Source organism: Carya illinoinensis, chromosome 2 (genome assembly GCF_018687715.1).
Source record: "Carya illinoinensis cultivar Pawnee chromosome 2, C.illinoinensisPawnee_v1, whole genome shotgun sequence".
Lineage (NCBI taxonomy): Eukaryota > Viridiplantae > Streptophyta > Magnoliopsida > Fagales > Juglandaceae > Carya > Carya illinoinensis.
In genome coordinates, this window is record NC_056753.1 from 29,889,766 (window position 1) to 29,915,978 (window position 26,213).

A 26,213-nucleotide genomic window follows, 5' to 3' on the forward strand; every position below is an offset into this window, starting at 1 on the left:
TTTAACTAAATTAATAATTAATACCCATAGATATTGGTAGGACCTAGGAGGAGTATTAATATATAGTGAAGAATTCCCGTGCACTGTCACAATCGTCACACGAAATATCAACATCGATCGGTAGGTGTGTCGTTTGGCAAAAAGTTTGCGTATAAAAAATGAATTAAACGTATTAAAGAACCATTTTTGAGTTTGCCGCTTGTTGTGATATTTAAATTAAAATCAATAACGCCTATGTATAAAGTGATAATTAATACAACAATTATTGCAAATTAACTGGCCGGCCGGGGATATCTTCCGATTATCCAAATGCCAATCCCTGCCCATCTTAATTGGTCGGGCCTAATACGTCACTTGTATAAAGGTGTGGTCTCCTTCCCCGTCCCTTGCATTCCTTCGGAGCCATCGTGAGTTTGTAGGTGATGTTGTTGAAATTAAAAGATGCAATGGGATCTGCAATAGCCACAGTTCACAAATTGGTTGCTAATAATTTTTTTGCCGCTATAAATTAACCGTAAAAGGCCAATTTTCTTGTAGTGGTTTCACCTGATAAGGATGCAGCTGTTACACGAAGAATTCTGTTATGCATGCATTATGAGCTGTCAATATTCTTTTATTTGTTTTTATCACTGTAATCTATAAATAGACACACAAAGACTGTGTACAGTGCAAGAATCATTTTTATACAAATTCAGTTAGTGCCTTTTCCAGCTTTCTGTTACTCTCGTCGTCTTCATACGTACTCAGCTCTATTTTTCGCTTTCTGCATCACTGTCAACAGATGCTGCCACCGTTTTCGTCCCCTATCATCTCCGTCGCGCATTCCTGTCCCTCACCGCTTGCTCCCACATTCTTGCCGCCGTTCCCATGCCTCACTGCCAGCCCCATATCTCGCTCTCCCTCTTCACCCACAAACTCCCCTTGTAGAAGCCTCCTCATCCCCAACCCGTGTTCCCCTGCATTCCTGTCAAAGCCAGTGAGTTTGTGGGTGATGTCACCTCCGCTGTTCTTGTCCCCTCCATCATCACTACCATTCCCATTAATTTCTCAGTGCCAACCTCACGACTAAGTCAATCCAAAAAATAAATAAATAAACCTAAGTCCCAGAACAATTCAAAAGAATAAATGCACAAGTAGGTTGAAAGTGGAGGGAGATAGATGGAGAGATACCTAGCGGTTTGATAGATGGTTAGCGGTACATATGGCGACGTCAGTGTCAACAGGAAGTAGCAGCAACATTAGGTTACACGGATGGGGGTTTGGAGGGCTCGGGTTGTCGAGGTTTGGGAAAGGAAGGGAGAAAAAGAGTAACCCCTTTATCATGCATGGTCTTGTTTGTTTTAAAAGAAACGAGATGAGTTAGATTAAAATTAAAAGTTTAATAAAATATTATTAGAGTATATTGTTTTAATATTATTTTTGTATTAAAATTTTAAAAAAATTAAATTATTTATTTTATTTTATATGAAAATTTGAAAAAATTATAATAATTAAATTAAATGAGATGGGATAAAAATTTTTATAAAAGTGAAACGGAGCTGGCTTTATGTTATATCAATTTATATAATTTCTTTGTACTTTTAACATTTTTTTAATAATTATATAAAAATTAGTTAAAATTTCTATAAAACTATGTAAAAAAATATCTCTCTATCATCATTATTGGGGAGATAATATTATCACGAACCTAACTTTGCTCACCCAACTTGTCGGCCGCCCGTCGCGTTGCAAATTAAACAGTACTACTGCAAGGTCGGAGGTCAAAGTTTGACGACTTGCCTCGTGTTAATCCCATTTGTGGGGGCCCTAGAGCACTACTCGAAGATGATCCAGATCCACTACGCTCTCATCGCCAACTTTAAATAACTCCCATCCTCTCCTCATTGTTGTCATTGCACACCTAGCAGCTTACCTCTTAATTGCATCCAACCAAGATTTAGCAATCTCTCCCTGATCTCTCTCTCTCTCTCTCTCTCTCTCTCTCTCTCAAATGTCACCAAGCCTAGCCAACTAGCAGCCTTTCCCTCGAAGAAACATAGCCTCATTGTTGTTTACTGCAGTCAAGGCCACGTACCGTCATTGCACCGGTTATATATATAGAGCATAGTACGAGAGATCATATAAGGCCAGCCTTGCTAGCTAGCTAAAACATTCTTATAAATTTCTACATACTCTGCAGCAGTGTCTCCGAATCTGATATAGGATTTTCAATGGGTAACGGCGACTATCAATACCCACACCCTGTTGCAATTCCTCCATCCAAACCGCTATCCAAGTCCTTACAATCGTCTATTAAAGAGACTTTCTTTCCTGATGATCCCTTCCGGCAGTTCAAGAACCAGCCTCTTTCTCGGAAGCTTGTACTTGGCCTGCAATACTTGATACCAATCCTCGAATGGGCTCCTAAATACACGTTTGACTTCTTCAAATCCGATGTTATTGCTGGAATCACTATTGCCAGTCTAGCGGTGCCTCAAGGCATAAGCTATGCAAGTTTGGCCAACGTACCACCGATTTACGGGTTATGTAAGTATCTAGGATTTTTATATAAAAACGCATATATATGCATGTTACGAATATATTTCGACAGAAATGAGAAAATCTCCACTGAAAATTGCAGATTCCAGCTTTGTCCCGCCATTGGTGTATGCCATGTTGGGGAGTTCAAGAGATTTGGCCGTGGGCACTGTGGCTGTTGGGTCTCTTCTCATAGCTTCCATGCTGGATAAGGAAGTTAACCATCAGCATAACCCAAAACTTTATATTCAGCTGGTTCTCACTGCAACGTTCTTTGCTGGGGTCTTTCAGGCTTCTCTCGGATTCTTAAGGTGATCTGCTGCATGCTGATCTGATCACTAGGATTTCCTGGTCTGTTTGTTGCGTTCCGGTTTTAGGGCATAACTAAAGACTAGATTTTTTTTGTTGTTCTTTTTAAAATGTTCATTTAAACTGCAGACTTGGATTTATCGTGGACTTTCTGTCACATTCAACGATAGTGGGGTTCATGAGTGGAGCAGCCACGGTTGTTTGTCTTCAGCAACTTAAGGGGATTCTTGGGCTGATTCACTTCACTCGGGAAACTGATCTTGTATCGGTCGTGCGCTCTGTATTTTCCCAAACACACCAGGTATATAATTATTAACTTTCTTTTTCACAATATATATACCAAGCTAATATATATTTCCAGTTTTCTTCTGTTGAAATTAACTTTATGCTGGTGATTATAATTGCAGTGGAGATGGGAAAGTGGTGCACTGGGTTGCTGTTTTCTATTCTACCTTCTGCTCACAAGATACTTTGTGAGTATTCCTAGCTAGCTAGTCTCACTTTAAGCTCATGTACGTTCTTTTTGAAGCTTTTAATACCGTGATTACTCGAAGTGTTGTGAGGAAGAATTGAACATATTACTTGTAAGGAAAGCCTTTTTTCTGTTTTCATGCATGTGGTCAGTTACGTACCCACCTCAACATATAACACCGCCAACAACAATAATTAGGCAACTGATGAAAAAGGATTTTCTTTACTAGAACTGTCTGAACCTACCCAAACTAAATGCGTACACCATATATATGTCACTTATCAAAAATTTTATCTATAGTTAATTTTATGTATTTTTTATATATTTTATTAATATGATTGGCTGCATTATTTTTTTTTATATATAAAATAATTATTTCAATCAATCACATCAATAAAATGTATAAAAAATATATAAAAATAATAATATATAACAGAACCCATCATGCATCTATCTTTGTGTGTTTATTTTAATAAGATTGTATTAATGACTGTAACAGTACTTTTTTAAAATAATAGCAAGCACTGAAGGCCTGGTTGTTCTCTATAAGTGCAAAAATTATGGGCCGATACAATTTGTCAAAACTGCAATCAATGAATTATTTTGACTAAGAAAATTAGGCAATTGATAATTAATTCACTACAAGAGAAGTGGGCTTTTGTGACTAAAATTTAATGATCAAAATAATTATTTCCCACAATTTTCATAGAAAATAGTCCTTTTAGTCACAAAAATTTAGTCACAGAAGCTCATTTCTCTTGCAGTGATTAGCTTGTTTTGATGAGTATAAATGTATGGTAAGAAACCTCTAAAAGAATAACTATATAAAAACAAAAATCCCATTTTCGTCGACTTCTTTGTATGACGTTGTCTCATGCATCTCTTTCCTCTATTGAGATCAAATTTATGTTTGCTACATCGATTTACTTATCTTTCTCCTTTTATGTCATTGATCGTCATGCACTAGAGCAAGAAAAGGCCAATCTTCTTTTGGATAAATGCAATGGCACCTCTGACGTCTGTCATCTTGGGAAGCATCATCGCCTTTCTGACCCACGCTGAAAACCACGGTATCCAAGTGGTAAGCTCTCTCTCTCTCTCCCTCTCTCTCTTCACTGCTACCCGCACTAGTATGCGCTGGCCGGCAAAGTAAACGGTAAACCTCATACTGCATAATAAAAGTAGCTCTGAATAACGCACAAAATATTCTGACATGCATCTCCTAATTCGTCGCAAAATATGATTAATTCTACGTGCCTAGCTAAACGTAAGAATCTGCATACGTAGAGATATTATTGGACACTCTACACAAATCAAAACATGATTAATTCCATGCAGCTGTATATTAATTAGTACATACATGTTTTTGAGTAATACTGTTGAGAGGGATATATTTGAGTACTGGATGTACGTAGCTAGTAGCAATATCCATATATATATATGATATTTGTGATCATGACGTCTTTAAATTGTTTGTTCTTCCAGATTGGGCATCTGGAGAAAGGCTTGAATCCACTTTCCGTATCTGAGTTGGCTTTTGGGTCGCCTTATCTCTCGACAGCCATCAAAACTGGGATAATCACTGGCATCATAGGCCTTGCTGTAAGTCCTCCGCCCTAGCTACCTCATTCCTCTCGTCATCCATCACACAGGACAAACGAAATACAGCTAGTACAACTTCTGGTGCTTGAATTGCTCTTTAATTGTGAACACGGACGTCAGATTTTCCATAGGATGGTGGGATTGATCATATTCTAATATATCTGAAAATTAGTGCAAATATGAGTACAGTACGTACCTTTCCTACCATCTTATGTTTATAAGAAATAAATCAGTTGTTAATTCTATGAATATGATTCGAGGGAAAGTAGAGTAGAATACAGCAGTAATATTTTTATTAATAACACTCGATCGTTTTGGTAAAAGAATATCATATTTACAATTAGGGAATTTCGGTGCAACTGAAACCGCTAAAAAATGGCAAAAAAACATTAAAAAAAACCTGTAACTATATCTCAATAACGGTACTATCCGAATAAAAGTAGTATTATAGGACTGCCTTACTAAAACCTGCTGCATGTAGGTTATATTAATCTGTGAATATTTCCGAAGAACGACGCTAATACTTTACTGGTGACTGTGAAACAGGAAGGAGTAGCAGTTGGTAGAAGCTTCGCCATTTTCAAGAACTACCATATCGATGGAAACAAAGAGATGATCGCTTTTGGGATGATGAATATTGCTGGCTCTTGCACTTCATGTTACTTGACAGCAGGTACGTACCTGATCTAATTCCCAAAGTCCAAACCTAAGCCTGGGTCGTTGCATCTCACCAGTTTGGCTAGCGCGCAGTATTTTCATCAGCTGCTAATATACACATGCACATATGCAATGTGATCGCAGGACCATTTTCGAGAACTGCAGTGAATTTCAATGCAGGATGCAAGACAGCAGTGTCGAACATAGTCATGGCAACAGCTGTGATGATCACGTTGCTATTCCTGACACCGTTGTTCTACTATACACCTCTTGTTGTTCTCTCCTCCATAATCATCTCTGCCATGCTTGGCCTTATTGACTATGAAGCTGCCATCCACCTCTGGAAGATCGACAAATTTGATTTCACGGTGTGCATGGGAGCTTATCTTGGCGTGATCTTTGGCAGTGTTGAGATTGGCTTAGTCATCGCGGTATGTGTACGTGGATTCTTTAGGAGCTAGAATATATATATATATATATATCGATCCGTACGTATCCTAGAATACAAAGAAGTTTTTGTTTTTCTTGCCTAAAGTTGTTGGTTTTAATTTTTAATGTGCAAATATTAATTACAGGTTACCCTATCTTTGCTAAGGGTTCTACTATTTGTAGCAAGGCCACGGACTTCTGTCTTAGGCAATATTCCCAAGTACTCCATGGTTTACAGAAGTACTGATCAATACCCAATCGCTAACAATGTTCCTGGAGTTCTCATTCTCCAAATTGACGCGCCAATATACTTTGCCAATGCAAATTACTTGAGAGAAAGGTACGTAGACACATCCATATATATATACACACACACACAATTCAGATGTAAATGGTGAACATGCTGCATGCATGCATGACAAGATACTTATCTTGATTGCAAAACTGGATTCTGATAATCAGGATTTCAAGGCGGATCTACGAAGAGGAAGACAGAATAAAATCTTCAGTTGAAACCAGCTTACATTATGTCATATTGGACCTTAGCGGTAAGTAATTAAATCGAAATTAAATTGTCAGTCTTAAACTAATTAATGAAGATAAGATTAAAATCCCGATTGCTGATCAAGAAATTATAATATGCCTTCATAATATCACAGCTGTGGGCAGCATTGATACGAGTGGGATCAGCATGCTAGAAGAGATCAAGAAGATTGCCGATAGAAAGGAACTTGAGGTAGAGATGCTAAACTTTTTTGGCATTATTATATTATATATATATATTTTTTGTATTTCATACTTTATATTAAATTGCTATCATAGTCCGAAAATAATATTTAATTATTTGGTTATTAATTATTATTGCGTTATGTTGTTTTCAATTTAGCTCTTGCTTGCCAACCCAAGAAGCGAGGTGATTAAGAAGCTAGACAAGTCCAAATTCATCGAAAACATTGGTCAAGAGCGGATTTATCTAACAGTGAGAGAGGCTGTGGCGGCATGTAATTTCATGTTACATACGTGCAAGCCAAATCCGGCCGATGTCGAGGCCGTGCCGGAGAACAATGTCTAAGCAAGCCCCGGCTGGCCGGCCATCATCATGATCAACTTATAATTGATCAAAAATCATGTTAATACGTAATTAGTGGATGCAGCCATATATAAGTAATGAATGATAATAAATGTACCATATTTTACGTAATAAAATAAAATTGGGATGTGAGTCATGTTGTGTATGGCATTACTAAAAAATAATTAATAATTTAATAGGCCAAGTTATCCGCTAATGAGGAAGCATATTACCTAAGTCAACAGAGGATTATTTTTGGGTTCTTATAAATCTCGTGTGTATTCTAAGTCAAAATGTAATGTGAATAAAATTCCTGGTCAGGCAAGTGCATGCATGGTCTGATTGGGGGTCTCAATTTGTGATTTCTCAGTTTCTCCATCAATATATATAAATGTAATCTCTCCTCTCCTGCCAACAATATATATACATATATAAATATATATAATCGAAGTTTCAATTGTTGGCCACACGTCTGCAAACATGTGTCGTATGTGCTGATGCATATCAACACTGATAATATGAGTTATATATATATTCAGCTTTTGATAGAAAAGTAGCACTACATTAACATGTCAATCAAGGCATTACAGTAGGTGCATATAGAAGCACAAATAGCCATTGAGATACAAGCTAGCTAGGGAATTAAAGAACTAAAAACAGGTGAGACCCAACCTGGATTACAACTCAAAATCAAAATTTCCATATCATCATTACAACTTTTCTAAATTTTCACATAAAATATAATAAACAATTCAACTTTTTAAAATCTCAATATAATTTTTTCAAATCTCAAAACAATAATAATACTAAAAAATAATATTTTAAACTTTTATCTCAAATTCAAAATCCTCATCTCTACCTACAAACCTCCAGTCAATAGGGCCAGTGCCATTAACTAGAAACAAAAGGTATTTGTCGAAAATGATATGTTCCTTTAAATGAATTCTTATTATCTGATCTTATTCATGATAATAGTCAAAAACTAATCTACACTTTGTCCTTAAATTTTAAGGCCTAGTGGTTTGGATAGCAAGAATCTCTCATCTCATCCTATTTCAATATCCGAACACCACAAATTTAACCACTTTTCAATTACAAATTTTTAACTTTTTCATCTAATCATTATAAAATTTTTCAATTTTTAAATAAAACATAAAAAACAATTCAATCTTTTCAAATCACAAAAAAAAATAATATTATAACACTATTTTAATTTTATAATATTTTTATTTAATTTTTTCTCACTCATTTTTTAAAACTCCTTAAACAACTTAATTTAAATGATTTTAATATTATTTATAAATTATTTTATTACTATTTACAGACTAAATCATCTTAATTCATTATCGAAAACGATTTGTACTTCTATATGCACCCAACTTTTTATAATTTAAATAACATAAATAGTGTATTTGCTTGAGAATACAATTACTCCTATGCAAAAGAAAAAAACAAAATCAAAACGAAGAGAACGACGTCGCATACTTTTGTTCTGTGACGAAATGTCTAAATTATCCTCCTATCTTTCATTCCCACCAAAATGACATACCCACCCTCTAAGTGCAAACTCGACCTATATAATTCTCACATACAAGATTAGGGTTTTGTGTCTCCGTGTTCGCTGCGAAGCCGTCGTCGCTTGCTCTTGCTCGCTTCCCCACTAAGCTCATCCCCTCTCCTAATATGGCCGTCGGGTACTGTACTTTCTCAATGTTTCTGTCATTCTCTCTCCGTGTGAAATAAGATCCTTGGATTTTTTAGACACTAATAGTTTTGGTGTTTGTATGGAACAGAAAGAATAAGAGGATTTCCAAGGGGAAGAAGGGAGGCAAGAAGAAGGCGTGAGTGTCATCTTCCTATTTGATGTTAACTCTTTTTTATTTTTTGCTTTTCTTTTCTTTCTCGAGCATTGTTGTGATATATAGTTGTATATATGATTAGGGCCGATCCATTTGCGAAGAAGGATTGGTACGATATCAAGGCACCTTCAGTGTTCGCAGTAAAAAATGTGGGCAAAACCCTTGTTACTCGCACTCAGGGTACCAAGGTATCTTTTTTAGTTATTTAATTTCTCCATTCGTTTTGTGCTGTCTGGTTGGCGAGAAAATATTGGATAAGAAATTGAGTTAAAATTTTGGCCTGGATTTCTGAGTTCTCCACTTTATATCGTAGGCTACATCTGCTGTAAAGATGCAATATTTCCTTTAATGTTTGGCTGTGGCTTATCCAATCATTTTATAGGCGTTTTTTAGCTTAACTAGTTGGCGAATTGGGTTGATGGTTAAGCAACCCTTTCTCATTGATATATGATTTGATGTGATTTAATGGTGCTATATTCTATTTATGTCAGTTGTTCGCTTTCTTATTAAAGTCTCTGGAACATATTGTTTTGTTATGGAGAAAACCAGGTTTCTAATTCTACTTGCTGTCCGGTTGTCAATTTCGTAGATTTGCTCAATGGAGGCGAATCATTTCTTTGATTCTAGAATGAGACTGTTATATGAACTTCATAAGACAACTTTACCTGTTTTTTTAACAACCTAGGGTCCTCATAGTTTATATTATGTAGTTTTGGACGTCCAATTGTCGTGCGAGTCCTTGTACTGAGTTATATTTTAAGCAAGGTAACAGCTAGATTTTTTTCTTTAGCTATTTAAATCTGAATTAAGGTTTCAAGTTTTTATGCACCTTCCTCTGTCCTTTTAGAAATTATAATACCTCTTTTTTTGTTTATTAAGTAAGAAATTATGATATTTGTTGCTTTTCCTCCCTAATGTGAATTTGATGTGATTCTTTTGTTATCTTTACTGTGTTTGTTGATGATGAGCATACTTTTTATCTTCCACAACCATTAAGTTAATGGTTTTTAACGTGCTTAGAATTTGCCACTATATGTCATCTGTACACCTACTTATGCCTCTGCTGTCTCTTTTACAGATTGCTTCTGAAGGGCTCAAACATAGAGTCTTTGAGGTATCAATGGCTGATCTTCAGGATGATGAGGATCATGCATACAGAAAGATCAGATTGAGAGCTGAGGATGTTCAAGGGAAGAATGTCCTGACCAATTTCTGGGTATGTTTATGTAATATAGTTTCATCTGCACGCAACATTGTTAATGCTATTTTATAATAAAAAAACAAACACGTTTTTTTTTTTAATTGTTTTCAAACATTTCAGGGAATGGATTTTACCACAGACAAGTTGAGGTCTTTGGTAAGGAAATGGCAGACAATGATCGAGGCTCATGTGGATGTGAAAACTACTGACAATTACAGTTTGAGGATGTTCTGCATTGGATTTACTAAGAGGCGGCAAAACCAAGTTAAGAGGACATGTTATGCCCAGTCCAGCCAAATTAGACAGGTGATATTAACTAGGTTATCATGATAGTTAATTAGATACCTATATAACTATTTATCATCAAACAAAGTGCAAAAATTGCACCTTGGAAGACTTATACTGATTTATTCTGTATTGTTTTTGTGTTTTGCATAATTTTCTGATAAAGGATTCTCTTATAAAGGATTCTCTTACTTACTGGCTTAAATGATTTGATTCGTTGGTGAAGTGCTTGATAAATGCAATAACAGATAATATAAAAGATAAAGTACACTATCTTATATCCCAGCTAATCCTTTTCCTGATGTCTATTTCTATTGATTAAGATTGGTTGTTAACTCCATCTGTGTGGTGGTTATTTTGATTGTTTTGTCTACTGAATGCGATATTTACGTGTTTATTTTATCCGAGCGGTACATATAATGTTTTTGCTTTGGTCATGTTAGATCCGTCGTAAGATGAGGGAGATCATGATCAACCAGGCATCGTCTTGTGATCTAAAGGAGTTGGTTCGCAAATTCATCCCCGAGTCAATTGGCAAAGAGATCGAGAAGGCAACCTCAGGCATCTATCCTCTACAAAATGTGTTTATTCGAAAAGTCAAGATCCTGAAGGCTCCAAAATTTGATCTTGGAAAATTGATGGAGGTGAGTCAAATTATCTATCTGTCAATCTATCTATCTATTGTAGCATGAGCACAATAGAGTTGATTTAAGAGTTCATAAAGGTCACACTTTCCAATCAATAACTTTGTAAAGGTTACCCTTGTCTGTTAATGTGTTTTTCTGAAACTTTTGAGCTCGGAATCCTACATATGGAAGCTTGTGCGATAACTTGTCCGATATGATCTTCTGTGTAGGTTCACGGGGACTATTCAGATGATGTCGGTGTCAAGGTGGAGAGGCCTGCTGATGAGGCTATGGTGGAGGTGCCTGCGGAACCAGTCGGAGCATGAATGTAGGATTATGAAGTTCCTTTTTAACTTTCAATTTTTTCCTTTTTAGGCATGAGAATTGTGATGCTCAGTTTTCATCAGAAATGGTTGTTTTAAGGTTTATATGAACGCAGTAATGTCGATAAGTAACAATTTTGTTCTGTTCAATCAAAGTGGACATCTTGTTTTAATGAGAAATGCTTGTTTTAAGGTTTATATTCTTTTAGGGCGAATCACGGTTGAGATCAACAAAGTTTGGTACATATCTTCTATTTGAAGTTAAGGTTGGTACACATGGAATGACAATTTACCTGGTGTAAAATGGAGAAACCAAAGGACCTGGAGGGACAAGGAAGATAACAGAGTTGCTTGGCTCTCCATTTTTTGATTGATGGTTTCTGTGTAAGGAAGAACTAATGAAATGCCACGGGATTATTTGAAATGACCATGACCAAAGTGGGTTGGTGGCTTTACAACATACACCATTGGCGAAGTTTACATGCCGGTAAGGTTGCTTCACCAATATAGTTAGTATCTAACTTAGTCTTAGAACAGAACAATTATAATTACATCCCAAATACAACTTTCATAGAAGACTTGTTTTCACTCATTCAAAAATATTGACAACAGAGTCGCTCAAAACAAAAGAGAAACTCAATTTTAATGCTTACTTATAATTTAAGATTCTCATAATATGTAATTATTATAATTTTTTTAAAATTTTTACATAAAATATAATAAACAATTTAACTTTTTCAAATTTTAAAATAAAATTAATATTAAAAAATTATATCATAATAATATTTTATTCAATTTTCAATAAAATATCACATCTGATTTCAACTGAATTGCATGACCAAACAATTTTATTAAGAATTATAAATAATTGTAAAAGAGTTATAAATTGTTATTTTTCTTCTTATTTAGCTTAATGCCACGAGAAGAATAAATAAAATAAACTCTTTTTGTCTATATTATATGAACCCATTATTTTAGAACAAGAAAAAAAAAAAAAAATACAACAACCAATGAAGGCCGTAAATGCTTAATCCTTCAAATAAGAATCTCTATAAAACAGACTTGGCTTGTATTGAAATTAAACTTTTCAATAAAAGATTTGTATTCCATACAAATTTTAGAGTGCCGAGTTCAAAATAAATCTTTCATTTAATTATTTATTAAAAAATAAAAATTATTTATGAGTTTGTTTGTTGATACCTCATACACAATTAATAAGTTTTACTCACCAATTTGTAAATGGTACTATTTTAAAAAACTAATAGCAGAAAAAAAAAACTATAATATTCAAATCCAAAATTACCATTCCACATACAAAATTACCATTCTACTTCTAAGTTCTAGAGATTTTATAAGAGTATTGTTATTTTAAGACGTTTGTATCATATATTGCTTACGTTATATAATTTAATTTAAAAGATAAATTGATTAAAATTTTAAATTTGAATTAACGTAAATAATATATTTACTTGGGAATACAATAACCCAATAATTCATTAATTCCTATGCAAGGCGCTCTGTGGTAATTAAAAGAAAAAATAAAATAAAATCAAAACGAAGAGAACGACGTCGCATACTTTTGTTTGTTGACGAAATGTCTAAATTATCCTCCTATCTTTCATTCCCACCAAAATGACTTACCCACCCTCTAAGTGCAAACTCGACCTATATAATTCTCACGTACAAGATTAGGGTTTTGTGTCTCCGTGTTCGCTGCGTAGCCGTCGTCGCTGCTTGCCTCCCCACTAAGCTCATCCCCTCTCCTAATATGGCCGTCGGGTACTTTGCTCTCAATGTTTCTGTCATTCTCTCTCCATGTGAAATAAGATCCTTGGTTTTGTTAGGCACTAATAGTTTTGGTGTTTGTATGGAACAGAAAGAATAAGAGGATTTCCAAGGGGAAGAAGGGAGGCAAGAAGAAGGCGTGAGTGTTATCTTCCTATTTGATGTTAACTCTTTTATTTTTTTTTTCGCTTTTCTTTTCTTTCTCGAGCATTGTTGTGAAATATAGTTGTATATATGATTAGGGCCGATCCGTTTGCGAAGAAGGATTGGTACGATATCAAAGCACCTTCAGTGTTCGCAGTAAAAAATGTGGGCAAAACCCTTGTTACTCGCACTCAGGGTACCAAGGTATCTTTTTTAGCCATCTAATTTCTCCATTCGTTTTGTGCTGTTTGGTTGGCGAGAAAATATTGGATAAGAAGTTGAGTTAAAATGCTTGGATTTCTGAGTTCTCCACTTTATATCGTAGGCTACATCTGCTGTAAAGATGCAATATTTCTTTTGATTTTTTTGGCTGTGGCTTGTCCAATCAATTTATATGCGTTTTTTAGCTTTACTAGTTGGCGAATTGGGTTGATGGTTAAGCAACCCTTTTTCATTGATATATGGCCTGATGTGATTTAATGGTGGTATATTCTATTTAAGGCAGTTATTCGCTTTCTTATCAAAGTCTCTGGAACATATTGTTTGGTTATGGAGAAAACCAGGTTTCTAATTCTACTTGCTGTCCCGTTACCAAATTTGTATATTTTCTCAACGGAGGCGTTTGATTTCTTTGCTTCTAGAATGAGACTTTTATAGTAACTTCATAAGACAACTTTAGCTGTTTTTTTTACAACCTAGGGTCCTCGTAGTTGTTATATTAAGTAGTTTTGGACGTGCATTTCTCGTGCGAGTCCTTGTACTGAGTTATATTTTAAGTAGGTTAACAGCTAGATTTTTTCTTTAGCTATTTAAATCTGAATTAAGGTTTCAAGTTTTTATGCACCATCCTCTGTCCGTTTAGAAATTATTATACCTCTTTTTTTGTTTATTAAGTAAGAAATTATGATATTTGTAAAATTATGGAAGTATCGATGTCCTGCTTTTTTTTTTTTTTTTAAGAAAATTGTTTTCCTTTCCACTTTGTTTTTTATCACCTTGTATGTTGTTGTTCTTTTTACGCCGTAGAACATAAAAGTTTTCAGTTTATGTCTCTGATTCTGGTTGTGGTATCCTTGCCTTTATGTGCTTTTCCTCCCTAATGTGACTTTTATGTGATTCTTTTGTTATCTTTACTGTGTTTGTTGATGATGAGCATTCTTTTTATCTTCCACAACCATTAAGTTTTCAACTTGCTTAGAATTTGCCAATTGCCAATATATGTTATCTGTGTCCCTACTTATGCCTCTATTGTCTCTTTCACAGATTGCCTCTGAAGGGCTCAAACATAGAGTCTTTGAGGTATCAATGGCTGATCTTCAGGATGATGAGGATCATGCATACAGAAAGATCAGATTGAGAGCTGAGGATGTTCAAGGGAAGAATGTCCTGACCAATTTCTGGGTATGCTTATGTAATATAGTTTCATCTGCGTCCAACATTGTTAATGCTATTTTCTAATGAAAAAACAAACTTACGTGTTCTTTTAAATTGTTTTCAAACATTTCAGGGAATGGATTTTACCACAGACAAGTTGAGGTCTTTGGTAAGGAAATGGCAGACAATGATCGAGGCTCATGTGGATGTGAAGACTACTGACAATTACAGTTTGAGGATGTTCTGCATTGGATTTACTAAGAGGCGGCAAAACCAAGTCAAGAGGACCTGTTATGCCCAGTCCAGCCAAATTAGACAGGTGATACTAACTAGATTATCTGGTTAACTAGATACCTGTATAACTATTTATCATCAGTACTAGATACACTTTCTTATATCCCAACTAATCCTTTTCCTGATGTCTATTTCTATTGATTAAGATTGGTTGTTAACTCCATCCTTGTGGTGGTTATTTTGATTGTTTTGTCTACTGAATGTGATATTTAGGTCTTTATTCTATCCGAGTGGTACATATAATGTTTTTGTTTGGTCATGTTAGATCCGTCGTAAGATGAGGGAGATCATGATCAACCAGGCATCGTCTTGCGATCTGAAGGAGTTGGTTCGCAAATTCATCCCCGAGTCAATTGGCAAAGAGATCGAGAAGGCAACCTCGGGCATCTACCCTCTACAAAATGTGTTTATTCGGAAAGTCAAGATTTTGAAGGCTCCAAAATTTGATCTTGGAAAGTTGATGGAGGTGAGTCTATCTATCTAGCTATTTGTTGTTGTATGCGCACAATAGAGATTATCAAAGAGTTCATAAAGGTAACTTCAGAAAGGTTACAATTATTTGTTAACGTGTTTTTCCGAAACTTTTGAGCTCCGAATCCTACATATGGAAACTAGCTTGTTAACTTGCCTGTTATAATCGTATGTGTAGGTTCATGGTGACTATTCAGATGATGTTGGTGTCAAGGTGGAGAGGCCCGCTGATGAGACTATGGTGGAGGTGCCTGCTGAACCAGTTGGAGCCTGAATGTAGGATTATGAAGTTGCCTTTTAGCTTATGCTATTTCTTTTTTTTGGCATGAGAATTGTGTTGCTCGATTCTTTTTATTATGAACGCAGTTTTGCGAATTTGTCGTTAACAAACAATTTTGGTCTGTTCAATCAAAGTGGACAACTTCTTGTTTTCATCCGAAATGTTTGTTTTAAGAAAGATGCTATATATTACACCTTTGATCTCACTCTTATACGATGATTTGTCAATATTTATTAATCCTTGATTTGTTATTTAAAAATGTATGAATTGATCTACATGATATGTACTCTATATCTCGATATGTATCTATTTTTCTTGGGTTTTCCATAATTCACCGTTTTGATAATGACGAGTTACGAATAAAATTGTTGGTTAGACTCCCGTCCATAGCTTGTTAAAATTATTATGCAGGGATGTTTCGGAAGACGATAAGGCCATCGGGCAATGTTTTTACAAACACTATTTTCAGTTTGGTGTAATGGAAGGCCAATGTTTTCCAATCCCTTAAATGTATGCTAGATGGATAAGAAAATGTAGAGGATCAAGCGATCAGAATTGAGTAGCACTACGGCTACAAAAAGATTTCAGAAAAGTAAGTCTACAAACTCATAAGATTTCATATTGTGATTTCCTTTAAAATAAAAGTAGTTTTATAATCTAATATATTATATCAAGTCAAGATTACTTTTATGAGCTAAAATATTTTCATCAAGATGTTGGCTAATAACAAGGTATGAATAAGAGTGCATGCTTAACAATATTGATAGTCTTACGAAATTAAAACACTGAAAAATGCTCGAAGAAGCAGCCTATGATAATTAGATCAGCCCCAAGTTCCCACAGTTTCTGTGAGCAGAAAGTGCTAGATGTTCACTGATTAATCCAAGAAACGATGCCCCCAAAAACATAATATTAGGAACATCTCAAGGAGTGGAACATTTGGCCAACGAAAACATGCTTTCCTCTACATGATCGCTTCAGTCTCCATTAGTTGAAGGTCTAGTACAGCAACAAAAACAAGCCTTCTTCTTGCTTGCACTACTACTCCCATTGCTGTATATGAAGTCTCCAAGAAGAATGCCTGTTCTGTTTTTTTGAAATCTATATTTTCCTTTGCTTTTATTTTCATCCTCCAATTTCAGCAGAATATATTCGATGTTCTGTAACTCCAACTGCAAATGTCCAATATTTTTGGACCCTTTTTGTGCCTGTTCCGTTTCTTCCTTTTTGGAGACATTTCCAGCCTCCAACTCTTCTGAAGTTCTCCCACCCACAGATGAGGGGCCATCTTCAACCTCCTTAGTCAGTTTATCATTGGTATCCACTAGCTGCAAAACAGCCTTCTCAACTTCTTCTAAACGTCTTTGGACTGCTTCACGTTCAGTGTCATTGGCCTTCTTGGTGCTCTTGTTCATTTCCATCCTCTTTTTCAGACTTTGCAAAGTCATCTGAAAGCTCGTCAATTTCTGGGCATCGGAAGCAAGACTCTCTGGGATCTTCCTCTTGGTGCCATCTTGATTTGGCTCTCTAGCACTGGTTGATACCTCTACCTTGTCAACGCTTAACTCCTTTTCGATCTGTAATTCTGAAGAGAGATCCTGATTCTTCCCTTCCTCATCTGCAAACTTGTGGCATGCAATAACGTCTTCCACTGGTGCAGATGCCTGATTTTGTGTCTCATAGACCATTGGAACATGGCCGCACTCCTGCTCTGCAGTTTCCCATAACTCAAGCATCTGATCATCAGCTCCACCATTATCTCTCCTGCTTCTCTCATATAATGAACCATCTGAGACTTGATCAAGCAGAATATCTTTCATCAAACTCCCATTTTCAGGTTTAGTCTTCTGTGATTCCAGGTCACTGGTGAGATAATTCCCAAGTTCCATCTCTTTCTTTCTTATGTCTTTCTCTTGATGTAATGTGTCTTTTGATTCCAACTCTTTAGTGTCTTTCACTACATCTTCAACTTTGATGACGGAATTTATGCTTTCTTGTGTTGCAAGCTTTTCCATTTCTTCCACCACTGCCTTTTCTACTGCTTTAATCTTAGCCTGCATCTCCTGCAAATCTGAGATTCCGTCATGTATCACAACACTTTGATCTTCTTTAATCTCTTGACAGCTCTTTTCATGAAGATGAATTGCCACTTCTTTGTCCTGAGACGCATGCATGTCAGATAAGAGTACAAGATTAGGTTTTGGAAAAAAAAAAACTATGGGATTTAAAGTCATTTATACAGACAATATCAAGATAGAGATGTTGAAGGCTCAAGATTATAGAAAGAAACAACAAATCTATCACCTATATTAAAAAAGATTAAAATGACTTTAAATTTATATCAATCTTTCAACCTGAACATCTTGTAGTCAAAATTAAATTCTTACTGCAAAGAATGTGATGCTCAAATCAGTCTGAAAATATCATAAAGAGATAACTCAACAAACACTTTTGAGTATATTGGGATTCTGCACTACTGCAGTACTTTCAGTCCACTGGCATGAACATTACAAACTTATTCTAATTTTATTATATTTAAAACAATTAACTTGTAATAAATTTAAACTTTTGCATCTTAAATATCTTGAGACACTTACTTGAGAATGTCCTATATTAATACACACATGGAATAGATATAGATAAAATTCATCAATACCAATTGTTTGCACTCAGAAGGATTCGAACCTTAGACCTGGAGGGAGCATACCATGAAGGCCTTTACCACTTGAGCCAACCCCTAAGGGTTTTCAAATACCAATGAACTCAGAGTTAATTAAAAGTAATAAAATTATTAACATAAAATGTAAATTTTAAATCTAATCAAATGAAACAACAACTTTTATGCTGTCTAAAATTGTTATGATCTTGAGGGTTAAAGGTTTTAACCAAACCAGTATCCAACAATACTAGATCAATGGTTGGGTCTTTGACAAAAATCAATAGCTTCAATGAAAAACAACCGAGTAATATAAGCCATAAACTTTGCTGGCCGTTTTTATTTTTTAATTTTGGGAGGGAAGAATTCAAAAAACAAATATTGTTATGCACAGCAACCATATGTTTTTAACTATGACGGAATGTAGTTCATACTAGATGTTTTCAGAAAGAGGAATGAATACTACCTTTTCTTGATTTCCTGCTGTGAAAGGCTTATAGTGAATGAGGGCGTTATGCTCAAGAGAGGCTATGTCATTTCCCAATGAAGCTATGGCAGGAACATATGCAGACAACTGAGCCTTCACTCCCCCAAGTTCACGTTCTAAGAAGTTTACTCTTTTCTTCATCCTTTCAATCTCCATACTTTTTGCAGCAGTTTCATCTTCAAGAACCTCACAAACTCCAACAAGCTCTTGAACCTTATTTTCAAGTAAGACTTCACAAATGGCAGAAATCTGGAGATCAAAACAAAACGAAGTAGCCTCAGCCTCCCAAAGTTCAAATTCATCTCTCTTCTCTTGCATCGCCAAACTCAAATTCTCTTCTCTAATTCTGTGTTCTTCAATTTTTGCACGTAGTATTTCTAATTCAGAATCCATATTTGCATTCACTTCACGGAGGTGTTTAATATCTTTTTCCTGTATTTTGCTATCTTCAAACACTTCAATAATCTGTTTCTCTAGATTTTCTTTGATTAGTTTTGATTCCTCACATTCCATCTTCAATTTCTCAACAGTCCTGCACAATTCAACGTTTGACTCCTCTGTAGCCTTTAGCTTCTGTTCTGCTTCTGAGAGTTCTGTTGACTTCTGTCTCAGAAATTCCTCACCAATAAAAATTTGATTGCATAGTTGGTCATTCAAGTCTTTGGCTTCATTCAGCTCCCTTGCCAGATTTTCTACTGACTCGTTCAAATATTGATTTTCTGCTTCTTTCATTCCCAGCTTCTTCCCGAACATTCCAACCTCCTCCTTTAGATCACTGTTGACCACATGGAGACTGCTGATATTTTCAGTAAGTGCTTTTAGTTTCACAAAATTCTCAGTAGCAAAGCTCTCAAAAACCAAAGAGAGGTTGCTTAGAGCTACTGTTTCATGGAGAATAAAACTGTTTTCCTCTTCAAGGATGCTTTTTTCCTCACTTAGGTCTGAGATTTTCCAGAGCAAAGATTTCTTCTCTTCAAGCAACAGGGAATTCTCTTCCTGCAATACCGCGTAAGCACCGTCCAAAATTTTCAGCTTCACATGTTGGGTTTCCAATTCAACCTTTAAAGCATCCTCCTGATGTCTGCTCTTGCCAATTTCCAATCTCAACTGCGTGTTCATCTCTAGAAGCTCCTGCTTGTTATTTTGCAGCATAGCACTCTGCTCGGTCATGACCTCAAACTCATGTTCAATGAAATTTTTCTCCGACTCAAGCTCTCCACTCTCTAGTCTCAGTTGCCCAAGTAAAGTTAAGAGCACTGAATTCTCAACCAGCAGCTCCTGCTTCTCATCCCCAATTCTCAACAGAGAACATTTTAAATCTTCAATACTATCCAAAACATCTGACACAGGTATATGCTCCGGAGAAATCTTATCAACATGCCTATGATGTGGATCAATTTGAATAGCCCTGAACACCTGATGAATTACCATCCTCAACTTTTGGATTTGGTCTAATAAGAACTCTGCTTCTACTTGTTGCTCAAGATTCTCACACTCCAACTCTGTAATCAGTTTATCAGAAAATTTGGATGCTTCAATATGTTTTTGACATTCAATCAATTGAGCTGCATTCTTTTCTTCTAAATCTTCTATAAACTTCTGCAGGATGAAAATATCAACCTGGGCAACAACTGCTCTATCTATCTCTTCTTCAAATCCCTTCTTCCCCAACCTACTTTCTTCTTGCACGGTAAGGACTTGGTTTTCCAAACCTGCCAATTGAGCCTGACTTGACTGCACAAAACTAACACGCTCTTGTTTTTCCAAAAAGAACGAACCCTGAAATTCTACTAATTGGCAAAGGGTCAATTCTTTCTCCTTCTCAAGATCTGAATATTTTTCTTCCAGTTTTGTAAACCTCTTTTCCAGGTTCCCAAGTCTCTGTTCAACATTTTCCAACTGAGATACAAGGGCTAGTCTCTCATTTAGAAGACTTGACTTTTCATCACTGAGCAACTGGCATAATTCTTCTAAGCTCTTAGATTTTTCCCTCAAACCTTGAAGCTCCATATTTGCACCACAGAGAGAATTCTCTAGCATGGTGTTCTTCTCCCAGAGCTTCTGCATGTTCTCGGTGATAATTTGCAACTGTGAAAGCAGAGTGGCTTTTTCAGCAACAAGCGTGGATTTATCTCCATGGAGAAACTGACAGGACTGCTGCAAACTCATGACTTTCTCTCTCAGTCCTTCCAACTCATGATTTAATCCTGTCAAGGAATTCTCCAGAACAGCATTGTCTTTCAAAAGTTCATCCATAGGCTTCAACTTCGCATGAAGAGCTTCTCTCTCATCTCTTTCCCTTTTGCATACCTCTTTCAGCATTGTGTTCTCATTTCGCAAGTCCTCCACTTGTGACTCAAGGAATTCAGGATTCAGACCTACTGCCTCCACTTGCTCCATAATGGCCTGGTATCTTCCTTTCAAGCCCTTGATTTCCTCCTTCAAATGGTAAACCTCCTGCTGAAGGGTATTGCTCTTGTCTGATTTTAGTGCAACCTCACCTTCAAGTTTCTCTTTCATCACCTTCAAGCTAAAGACTTCATTTTGTATATTGTTTATTGAAATAGCTGAAGAAAACTTCAGTTCATCCAGGCTCCCGTTTTCTTCCTTAACCCTTAGAAGTTTTTCTTCCATTCCATGTTTGCAGATCTCCAAGTCTTTCAACATCTGAAGCCCATTTTTGAGCTCCAATGTCAGAGCTCTCTGCTCCTCTTGAGATTGAGAGTGTGACTTCTTCAAAGCCTGGAGAGTGGCTTCAACTTGCTCAAACCGTGAGTGCTCCTCTTGCATTAGATTTTGTAATTTTTCCAACTCATAATGCTTTTCTGAAAGTTCTTGATCCTTCACCGCAATCTTCTGTACCAGATTGCTAGCTTCTAATTGCAGAGATTGATTTGATCTCTCCAGTAGAAGACACTGTTCTTCTGCAGTCTTCAATTTTACAGCTCCCAACAGAATTTCGCTACTCATACGTTTGGCATCTTCTTCGGCATTAAACAGTTCAATTTCCATCTTAGCTATTATCTCCAAGCACTGCTTGTACTGAAGTGCTGCAGCTTCTTTCTTTTCGTTTAGTTCCATAAGAGCTTGCTTCAGTGTTTTAACTTCAGTTTCTGTTCCTTCAATTTGCTCATTCAAAATTCGAGCATTTTCCTCAGCAAGTGAGATTTTAGTCTCCAAAACAGATATCTTCTCAACATATTGCTTGTACTGGAGATGGCCCACCTCCTTTTCAGCCTCTAATCTAGAAATTTCTTGCTTGAGATTTTGGTTTTCATTTTCTGCTTTAATAGCTTGCTCATCAAGCCCTTTTGCATCCTCTTGGGCAACAAATAACATTTTCTCCAGGCAAGATATCCTTTCCAAACACTGATTGTATTGAAGAAGACCAGCATCCCTCTCAGCTTCTAACTCAATTAGGGCTTCTTTCAGTATGTTAATTTCAATTTCGGCTTTGCTTGCTCGTTCATCAAGGCGAACAGCATCCTTTTGTGCAAGATCAAGCTCCCTCTCCAGATAAGATAGCTTCTCCAAACTCTGCCTGTATCGAAGAAGAACAACTTTTTTTTCAACTTGTATCTCTGCTAGGGCTTTCTTTAATGTCTGAACTTCAGTTTCAGCTTTCCCTGAATGCTGAGAATCGGAAAGGACCTGGCACTTGAGTTTCTGGTTTTCACATGATATATGAGAGAACCCGTCTTGCAAATCTTGTTCGCTCTCTTCTGCTTCATAGACATTCAGGCTTTTTCTTATCCTTCCTTCTGTAACATTTGAGTTTTGGGGCATCACTTCTCTAGACCCAAACATCTCATTGAGCTGTTTAAGATCCCTTTTGCTTATTATAGCATCACATTCTTCTGAATTCACTCCACCTGTTTTATGTAAGATGGTTGAAGAGAACCCTAGTGCATCCTTGAGCAAGTCATCTGGGTCTACTAACGCACGAATTGGATGCAACATTTCTGATGCATGAGGTTCAGCCTCAGGACCTGAAGAACCTGAGCTTGAATCATCAGCCAGCACATAAGGCATGTGGTTGGGAAATGCTTCTTCCATGGTTTGATGGGCCTGGCAAAGCTCCACTGTTGCATTATTGTACCTCTCAGCTAATGCACGGTAAGCTCGGTAGAACTCCTCCACCAGTTTCATAAGCTCTGGGCGTTTCTTGTAGTACATTTCTGCCCTCCTTGCAAACGAATCTGCATCTTCTTCAATGAGCTTGATCATTGCTTTGACTTTGGCATCCATCTCTATAGCAACAGATTCGGGGTCAGTTGAGAATGTCATATGAAGTAGCATGAAGACGACATGTGCACGTTACAAACAGGTACAAGAATGTTCACAAACAGGTATAGAGCAGCACATCCAGTTGTTATCCCGTCTTAATGTAGTGGTCAATAATGCCATCCAACCTTCCTAGGTCATGACCCATGGAGAATCATCATAACTACATCTTTAAACTATAAAAGTGGATTTACTGCCTACTATTTCTATCGTTTACAACAAAGGTGATTATTTATTGGGTTATTCAAATCTATTTTGCAAATATAACAGGTGCAATCATGTGGCAATGGAATAGCAAGATGTGGTATATTACAGTCTCTCAAAAATACCAATACGAGACTAATCAAATGAATATACAAGAGGTGAAGTAAATGGAAAGTTCAGGAAAATAGACACACAGCCATCTGAGTTGGTTTCAACTGGTGACGAGTTTATAAGGAAAGTAACAAAAATGAAATACCAATATATAAGAACGTACCAACAGAAGTAAAATTTCTTGTCAAAATTGCAACAAATTGAAGGCAGTATGTTCTCATAAAGAATTGTTCAACAAGGATCCCTCATCATATGGTTTCAGTTTGGGGACACACTCAGTTGAAAGACTCCAGACTAAAGTGAGGTCCTTATATTTACTAGTCTAATAGGCCCTCTTTAAGTTGATTTCAGGCCCTAGAGCAGTAACCAGTAGTAATTAATAGGAATCAAAAGCCATCAATGATACATGTAAAAGAGCATACATGAGCAAGAAACAAAATTGTGAGAACACAGTGATAGGAAATTAATTCTCCGAGAAAAATTAACACCTGTAAGATTTTCTTGAAGCCATTTGGAATTCTTCGGGCTAATGTGGCTGTCCCACCACCAAGAGTATAAGCGTCTGGACTCAGAATGTAATAAGGTTGCCATGACACCAACAAGGAACAACAGCACAACTGATTTTGACTTGGAAAAAGCCTGGCGCTTATACCAGTATTAAAAAACCAGGTAACGGATCCAGGCTAGAATATCAAATTAATATATCGCACCGCCCAATTATATTCCAGATGACGGTTTACGGCTCTATATTTCTCACTGGTAGCACCTAAACACCAAGATCAACAATGGAAAATATCAATGTAAGTAAATTGGAGTTTGATCTTCAAAATCCTAGAAAGTTCACATAAGCATCTTCAATATAAACGATTAAAACTCCTTAGAAAAATACATCTTCACTTAAGTACGTGCTACTCCTTGCTTCAATAGCCTTCAAACTGCCAAATTAACCGATCCACAGGACAGGACCACGAGGGAAAAAGATAAAATAAATTTTAGAACATCATGAAGTAATTAAGTAAATTATCACGGAAATGATGGGACCAAAAACACGAACACCAGGAATGCATGACACTATCCGCCACAACTCAGTTAAAAGCATCACCAAAATCAGCAAGCACACTCATATAAAAGTACAGAGAGAGAGAGAGAGAGGGGGAAAACTCGTGACCAAGTGAATCCAGAACTTAAAAGAAGCACATACATACAAACGGTTTTCGATAAAGATGTAATTACGCCTTTCCAATGCTTTCTAGTCATAATATATGCATGGCCAGCAAGCGAAACTACCATTCAAAAGAACGTAAGGGTAGTAATTATGAACAGATGGGTTTCAAAACTGCAAACAAAAAAACTAACCACAAACTGAACCTTTATGAACTTTAGTGTGATAGTATCATCAACAACTTACCAAATGTATGAAATCCAGTGATGGGTTATGAGTATCGGCTGCAGCAAGCATAGCTACCATCCCAAGGAACACCATATCACAAACTTCAAAAAGAGGGTAGCAACCAACTCTGTGAAAAAAATGATTATTTATGAACCCATTTCGATCCAGTACACACGAGAAGAATGGAAACTGATGATGGGCTTTTGGCCAGCAGCTGAAATGCCAGAACTCCTGCTGCCTATTATTCTTCTGACCCCACTCTCTCTCTCTCTCTCTCTCTCTCTCTCTCTCCCCAACGGGTCCTTCGCATTATATTTAAGAGATTTGGCACTCACTGTTTAACGCCTCATCAGCTGTAAGGGAGGACAGGGACTGATCAAAAAAGTACGACAAAATATTTATTTACTCTTTTTTCGAAATTTAGAATAGACAATAGAGGACACAATTATATGTATTTTGAGAATGCGTATGCTAATCTAAATCTTAAAGAAAAATACTTCCTTTGCTGTTGATATCAGGTTGAGTGATTCCTTCTAACTACATGGGATTTATTTAATAAACTGTCATATTCTTTAGGTGCTTTGCTGTCTTCTTGTCGTTACTCGAGCGTAGATTTTGGTGATTTTAAAAAGAAAAAGTGTAAAATTTGGTCACTAGAAATTGTTCATATAAAATGTTTATCTCTTTTTATAATTACAGCATCTAATTGGATTAACCAATAAATAAAATTTCTATTCAAACTCTCATAAATCATATATTTACTGTATTTTCTTCAAATTTTGTCAATATTCCTCCTCCGATAATGGTTTGTTATTTTGCGGTCACGTAACTTCTGCACTATATCTCTCAAGTCTTGACGTAGTGGTTCTACCTTTATTTTTGTAGAAAATATGAGATAAGAAAAATTAAGATTAAAGTTAAAAATTAAATAAAATATTATTAAAATATATTTTTTTAATATTATTTTTATTTTAATATTTAAAAAAATTAAATTTTTTATTTTATTTTATATAAAAATTTTAAAAAAATTATAATTATTAAATAAAACGAAATGAGTTGAATTGAAAAGAATTGTGAAAATAAATGAGACTTAAAAGGGACAAGTGGTCTAAAATATATATGATATGAAAAATGATTTGTGTAGTCACTACGTGAGTGGACAAGCTCTCATAATTTCTTTAAAAAATAAAAATTGATAAAGATTATAAATAGAATTTATTTTATATATATATATATATTATGTTTATGAAAGAGTGGAATAATGTTATATATATATATATATATTATGTCCATGAAAGAGTGGAATAATGTTGTATGAGTCAGCCTTTTAGGTTTGTGACCACCATTTAGAGGCTACAGAAAAATCATCATTGTAAAGTACCTT

At 35.9% G+C, this 26,213-nt stretch overlaps 4 protein-coding genes across 5 annotated transcripts; 3 read left to right on the top strand and 1 right to left on the bottom strand.

Annotated features, from left to right (window-relative positions):
- The first annotated feature begins 1,905 nt into the window (after positions 1–1,905).
- On the top strand, positions 1,906–7,208 carry LOC122300774 (sulfate transporter 3.1-like). Its single transcript, XM_043111655.1, has 12 exons — positions 1,906–2,526; positions 2,621–2,828; positions 2,956–3,127; positions 3,234–3,299; positions 4,266–4,379; positions 4,784–4,900; positions 5,447–5,573; positions 5,702–5,988; positions 6,133–6,326; positions 6,449–6,534; positions 6,646–6,722; positions 6,873–7,208. The coding sequence occupies exons 1-12, from the start codon at positions 2,211–2,213 to the stop codon at positions 7,056–7,058; spliced, it is 1,950 nt and encodes a 649-aa protein (XP_042967589.1). The 5' UTR covers positions 1,906–2,210; the 3' UTR covers positions 7,059–7,208.
- A 1,421-nt stretch (positions 7,209–8,629) lies between these two features.
- LOC122300777 (40S ribosomal protein S3a-like) lies at positions 8,630–11,547 on the top strand. Its single transcript, XM_043111658.1, has 7 exons — positions 8,630–8,749; positions 8,849–8,896; positions 8,997–9,102; positions 9,993–10,130; positions 10,236–10,421; positions 10,844–11,044; positions 11,257–11,547. Exons 1-7 carry the CDS (start codon positions 8,739–8,741, stop codon positions 11,350–11,352), a joined length of 786 nt encoding a protein of 261 aa, XP_042967592.1. The 5' UTR covers positions 8,630–8,738; the 3' UTR covers positions 11,353–11,547.
- Positions 11,548–13,012: 1,465 nt separating this feature from the next.
- LOC122300776 (40S ribosomal protein S3a-like) lies at positions 13,013–15,908 on the top strand. 2 transcript variants are annotated; one of them, XR_006240080.1, is made up of 7 exons: positions 13,013–13,128; positions 13,226–13,273; positions 13,377–13,482; positions 14,542–14,679; positions 14,786–14,971; positions 15,212–15,480; positions 15,596–15,908. XR_006240080.1 is itself a non-coding variant. In XM_043111657.1 (7 exons), exons 1-7 carry the CDS (start codon positions 13,118–13,120, stop codon positions 15,689–15,691), a joined length of 786 nt encoding a protein of 261 aa, XP_042967591.1. In that variant the 5' UTR covers positions 13,013–13,117; the 3' UTR covers positions 15,692–15,908. The 2 variants fall into 2 exon arrangements, 1 of the variants encoding a protein (XP_042967591.1); XM_043111657.1 differs by having other exon boundaries at positions 15,212–15,412.
- Positions 15,909–16,413: 505 nt separating this feature from the next.
- LOC122300775 (protein NETWORKED 1A-like) lies at positions 16,414–25,128 on the bottom strand. Its single transcript, XM_043111656.1, has 4 exons — positions 24,848–25,128; positions 23,928–24,205; positions 18,820–23,090; positions 16,414–17,856 (listed from the first exon to the last, which is right to left on the bottom strand). The coding sequence occupies exons 2-4, from the start codon at positions 24,028–24,030 to the stop codon at positions 16,675–16,677; spliced, it is 5,556 nt and encodes a 1,851-aa protein (XP_042967590.1). The 5' UTR covers positions 24,031–24,205; positions 24,848–25,128; the 3' UTR covers positions 16,414–16,674.
- Positions 25,129–26,213: the final 1,085 nt, after the last annotated feature.

Coding starts and splice junctions, on each gene's coding strand:
- LOC122300774 (XM_043111655.1), top strand. CDS start 2,211: ATGGGTAACGGCGACTATCAATACCCACACCCTGTTGCAATTCCTCCA. Junction 2,829..2,955: donor GCTTCTCTCGGATTCTTAAG/GTGATCTGCTGC, acceptor TTTAAACTGCAG/ACTTGGATTTATCGTGGACT. Junction 3,128..3,233: donor TATTTTCCCAAACACACCAG/GTATATAATTAT, acceptor TTATAATTGCAG/TGGAGATGGGAAAGTGGTGC.
- LOC122300777 (XM_043111658.1), top strand. Junction 9,103..9,992: donor CTCGCACTCAGGGTACCAAG/GTATCTTTTTTA, acceptor TCTCTTTTACAG/ATTGCTTCTGAAGGGCTCAA. Junction 10,131..10,235: donor ATGTCCTGACCAATTTCTGG/GTATGTTTATGT, acceptor CAAACATTTCAG/GGAATGGATTTTACCACAGA.
- LOC122300776 (XM_043111657.1), top strand. Junction 13,483..14,541: donor CTCGCACTCAGGGTACCAAG/GTATCTTTTTTA, acceptor TCTCTTTCACAG/ATTGCCTCTGAAGGGCTCAA. Junction 15,413..15,595: donor ATCTTGGAAAGTTGATGGAG/GTGAGTCTATCT, acceptor TCGTATGTGTAG/GTTCATGGTGACTATTCAGA.
- LOC122300775 (XM_043111656.1), bottom strand. CDS start 24,030: ATGGCAACCTTATTACATTCTGAGTCCAGACGCTTATACTCTTGGTGG. Junction 23,091..23,927: donor GCTTCAAGAAAATCTTACAG/GTGTTAATTTTT, acceptor CTGTTGCTATAG/AGATGGATGCCAAAGTCAAA. Junction 17,857..18,819: donor CAGCAGGAAATCAAGAAAAG/GTAGTATTCATT, acceptor CATGCGTCTCAG/GACAAAGAAGTGGCAATTCA.